Below are 5,065 nucleotides of genomic sequence, written 5' to 3'. Positions count from 1 at the left end.
TTAATGAAAAGCGCTTCTAGATCTGAACAGCACATCTTCTTTAACACGGTTACATCTGTACACCACCTTTCGTTGATGTAAAAGCATGTCCCGCCGCCGCGCGATTTCCCCATTGATTCTGCGTCGCGGTCCGCTCTGAACAGCTGAAAGTCCGGCAGATTTAACGCGCTGTCCGGCATGGCGTCATTCAGTCAGGTTTCCGTGAAACACAGAGCAGCAGAGTGTGAGAAATCCTTATTTGTCCGGGAGAGCAGAAGGAGTTCATCCGTTTTGTTGGGTAGAGAGCGGATGATCGCCAGATGGATGCTAGGCAACGGCGTTCGAAATCCACGCTGCCTGAGCTTCACGAGGGCGCCGGCTCGCTTCCCCCGTCTGCGCGTCCTGAAGCGCTTGATCAGCGCAGCTGCTCCGCCAACTACTATGTCCAGCAAAACATCAGAATAGTCGAAAACCGGTAATATATCGGGTGATGTGTAGTGCCGAATGTCCAGCAATTAGTCTCTGGTGAAACTGATTGCAGGGATATAACTAAAGACAGGACAAACTAACAAAAACACAAAAACAACTTCAGAGCACGCCACGGAGGCCGCCATCGTCATCGGCGCCATCTTGACACTATCTATTCCAAGAATAATAAAACCCATCTGACATTAAAATGCCTGCAGTTGAAGAAACTATAATTTAATATACTTGAGTAGTCAAAGAAGCCATTAGTTACTGATAATTGATGCATATGCTTATCATACTGCAAATTACACGTCAAAGTGGTGCACATTGAATTCTCTTAAATTAAACTTGCCTGACATTCTATAAAGACCTAGATGACTCAGAACATTCATAGACATACAATATCTTGGATTCTAGATTTCTCCCACACTGCCCAAAGTTGTAATTGTTGCTGTCTATCTTGTGAATGATTATGATTGTGAAGTGAATGGAGAAATTTACCGGTAAGGGTTTGGTGACTCCGATTCGTATGGCGCCCAAAGCAGTGCTCTTCAGGACATGAATGGCCTGAGCCAGACTCGCGTGGCTCAAGTCCGTCCCGTTCACTGACATCAACCGGTCGCCTGGCAACAAGCGGCCATCTCTCTCTGCCAAGCCGCCTGCTACAAGAGAGCGGATCACTATCACAGTACGCCCTGGGTTCATGGGGTCCTGAGAGAGTTTCAGAAAGTGACAGCGCAAGAGAGAGAGAGAGAAGAATAGTAATAAATTAGGAGACACTGCTGCCATGTTGTAGAAGGATTTCAAACCAACTAGGACTCCCCAAACCAACTGATGTGGAGTTCATACTCTGCTGCTCCCTTCTTGTTGTAGTATTGGTACACACACACACACACACACACACACACCTGGTAGTCTAGTATACTGAATCCCAGGCCAGAATCGCCTTTCTGCAGCTCATAGACTTGAATCTCGTTCTCCCACATGGCCTGATAGGATAGCACAGGAGCTTCTGTCTTCCATTCATCCTCTCTGCGTGCAAAGAGACCCCCAAATGACTTCTGCTCGGCCTGTGAGAAAAAGTGGATAGAAGGAGAAAAGAAAAAGTCAATATTATTTTGCAGTAAAGCATGAGTGGAATCATATTTCCTCATTTGAAAAAGGACAGCAGTGTTAATTTGTTTAATTTGCTATTTTGTATACTTAATTTTATTATAATGTTAATTGGGAATACTCTGTAACACATTATTTTATGGTGCCTTTATTACACATGTTACATGTACTTACTGTAATAGTAATAATAAATTATGCATAATTACATGCAAGTAATCCTAAGCCAAACTCTAATCCTAACCTTAACCATAAAATAAGTACATGTAGTTAATTATTATTACTCGGTACTTAAATGTATAATTACACTGTAACAAGGACACCTTAAAATAAAGTGTAACCGAATAATTTTATTCTTATCCTCATCCAAGGCATTCCACAGTCAGTACCTTTTTATGCTACTTCAAAAAAATGTTTTCCTTTGTTATTTTTGGAACTTCACTGTATAATTGCTCATAAGAGATTGACAAGTACGTTTATAATTTTTGTCCTTTTGTGTTACACAGAAGAAAAAGAGTCATGTGAGTTTGAAACAACATGTGGGTCAGTTAATACCCTTTGTCAAAAAGGAGTCCAATTTAGCATGGTTCTAATAAACAGTATTTCTTATGCAAATAATATACTTCAGTGCTAACTGAATGTTATATTTTAATGCATGTTATTTGCAATAAATGTATTCACATTTAAATTGATATTAAATGCAATTAGCTGAACTTTAGAGTTCTTATTGACCCTCTTAAGCAGGGTATATTTACTATAAAATATGGGTGAAGTGCACTGCTGAATGTACTGACAAGCATTTATGGTAATTAAAATATACCTTAATATCATTTCTATTGAAAGTTTTATGTAATGGATTTTGAAATTGCAATTTAGTACATGTAAAACATATTAACTTGTAATATGTAATATCAAACAACACACTACAGTTAAATTCATAATCAAGTATTTTACATGTGCTTTAGTATGTTAGTCAATAAATCAAAATAAGTGTACTTCTTTAACACTTCTTTAACACTAATTATTTAAATATAATGATTTAAAATGTAATTTAAAGTAAAATGATCAATTTGACATTATTACAAAGAACAATTTTTGGTAACACTTTAGAATAATGGTCCGTTGTTTACAAGTAACTATGCAGGAAGTAATAGGTAGTGCTTAATTAACACTTAACTTAATACTATTAACTAATAGAGGAGCAAGATTAACTAAGCAAGTAGTAGCAAATTTAGGACAAAGGTAGCTCTTTATTAGATATTTGATAATTACTAAATAAAAATATGCTCATTGAGAACTACTTGCAAACTATAACCAGTTAATAAAGAATAACCAATTAATTGCTAATCACAACAGTAGCAAATTTAGGACAAAGGTAGTTCCTTATTAGATATTTGATAATTAATAAAACAATATATCCTCATTGAGAACTACTTGTGAACTATGACCAATTAATAAAGAATAACCAATTAATTACTAATCACAACAGTAACGTCTTAAAAGTGAACAATTGGGTTCTTTGTGGTAATTTGTGGTAACTAATTTATGAATTTGATATCCCCCAAATAAGTAGGCTTCAGCTTCAAATTGTGACTACTACTCTTACCAAAGGATGGATGTTCTCTGTTTATTTCAAACTTAAACACAGAATAATAATAAAAATGATAATTAACTTAAAATGTTAATAATTAGGAAGTGATGCCGACAAGCTCATGATTGAATTAGTTCACAATTATAGTGATCTGGACCATTAGTTTAAAGTGAAAAAGACCTTAACCACTCAGTAACTACTAAGTAATTTAATAAGTTATTAAACATATTTTATATCTGCTAGTGATCTGGAGGTGAGGCACTAGTGATATTTTACCAGACACTGTAATCTGGAATATGCGGTTTTGTGCTTAACTCAATATAAATGCAGTTGATGCCATGATTAAGGATGTGAATTATTTTTGTCAAGAGAACATCATTATTTATATTCAAGAAAAGTCCTCCCCAGCCTACTGTCACTTTGGAATCGGAGACATACTGAACTGACACAAACTAGAGCTCATAATTGTGAACTAATTCAATCACTTCCTAATTATTAAAATTTTTAAATGAATAATTTTTATTATTATTCTATGTTTTTGTTTGAAATACACAGAGAACATCCATCCCTTGGTAAGAGTAGTAGTCACAATTTCAACCTGTAGCCGACTTGTTTGGGGGATATCATATTCATAAATTAGTGTCCACAAAGAACCCAATTGTTCACTTTTAAGGCGTTACTGTTGTGATTAGCAATTAATTGGTTATTCTTTATTAATTGGTCATAGTTCGCAAGTAGTTCTCAATGAGGATATATTTTTTTAGTAATTATCAAATATCTAATAAGGAACTTCCTTTGTCCTAAATTTGCTACTACTTACTACTTAGTTAATCTTGCTTCTCTATTAGTTAATAGTATTAAGTTAAGTGTTAATGTAGTGCTACCTATTACTTCCTGCATAGTTACTTGTTAACAACGAACCATTATTCTAAAGTGTTACCCAATTAAAAATAAATGTATTTAAGTGCATTATGTGCTTACAATTTAGTACAATACTATTACACTTGTACAATACAAATGCACACTGACTACAGCGAAGCACATTTCTTTTTCACAAGGGCAGTGCATTGCACAAACATTTAAACTTTTCCTTTAAATATCATGATGCACAGACACAGGAAACCTTTTCATTAAATCCTGCTAGTAGCTCCTTGAGCGTGAGTTGTACATCGACACCATCATCATCTTCCTCTCCGACTGTGGGTAGGATGAGACGACTGCAAACCACACAAACATTCACAGGAAGTTCCCTCAGCAAGCTCACAACTTCCTTATGTGTCTCACCAATCAGAGAGAACCTGTTCACCTACAGACAGAACAAACACATCACCTTCGCTTATTCTGCTGAAATGATCCTCTGGGCTTTTCTACTGACAGGAAGGGCTATTTTTAAGTAGCTGTCATGATTGATATTCATGTGCAGTCAGCACTGAATAAAGTGCTATGCATAGAAAACAGAATGCAGAAAGAAAGATGAGCGCTTTCAGTTATTATGCATGCATGTGTTAGCAGGCTTTATGATAAGGGATTACAACAGTGTAATCTATTAACAACAGTATTATCTGTGCGTAATGCTTGTTTGACTTTGAAATATAACCAAATATAATTACCATTAGCATTTTTAGGTAAATACATTTTATAGTAGTGTTTGTATGTGTAATGTGAGATATTCTACATGACTATGTGGACACCCCCTTTCAATTATAATATAAAGTGAACCTCTAGCAGCTCGTCTCCAGGCCGTATGATTCCTGTCTGTCCAATCGGACCCTCTGGCAGTATGGAGCAGATATAGTGATGACCTTCCTTAGTCTCCAAACTCACACCAAGACCACTGCTCTCAGTGAACTTCTGTACCTGCGCCACCTGCACACACACACACACACACACACACACACTGTAAATATAAATGTATTA

The 5,065-nt window shown here is 36.2% G+C and overlaps 1 protein-coding gene across 1 annotated transcript in view; it reads right to left on the bottom strand.

The window, feature by feature from the left end:
• The window catches only part of LOC107671907 (multiple PDZ domain protein), a 67,283-nt gene that overhangs the window by 33,280 nt on the left and 28,938 nt on the right, over positions 1 to 5,065 (bottom strand). The window contains 4 exon segments of the mRNA XM_074186952.1: positions 949 to 1,158; positions 1,356 to 1,517; positions 4,272 to 4,454; positions 4,868 to 5,014. Coding sequence (XP_074043053.1) covers positions 949 to 1,158; positions 1,356 to 1,517; positions 4,272 to 4,454; positions 4,868 to 5,014 — 702 coding nt within the window.

Source organism: Sinocyclocheilus anshuiensis, unplaced genomic scaffold, assembly GCF_001515605.1.
Source record: "Sinocyclocheilus anshuiensis isolate Anshui unplaced genomic scaffold, SAMN03320099.WGS_v1.1 scaffold128, whole genome shotgun sequence".
Lineage (NCBI taxonomy): Eukaryota > Metazoa > Chordata > Actinopteri > Cypriniformes > Cyprinidae > Sinocyclocheilus > Sinocyclocheilus anshuiensis.
This window is presented reverse-complemented; position numbering and strand designations above follow the sequence as displayed.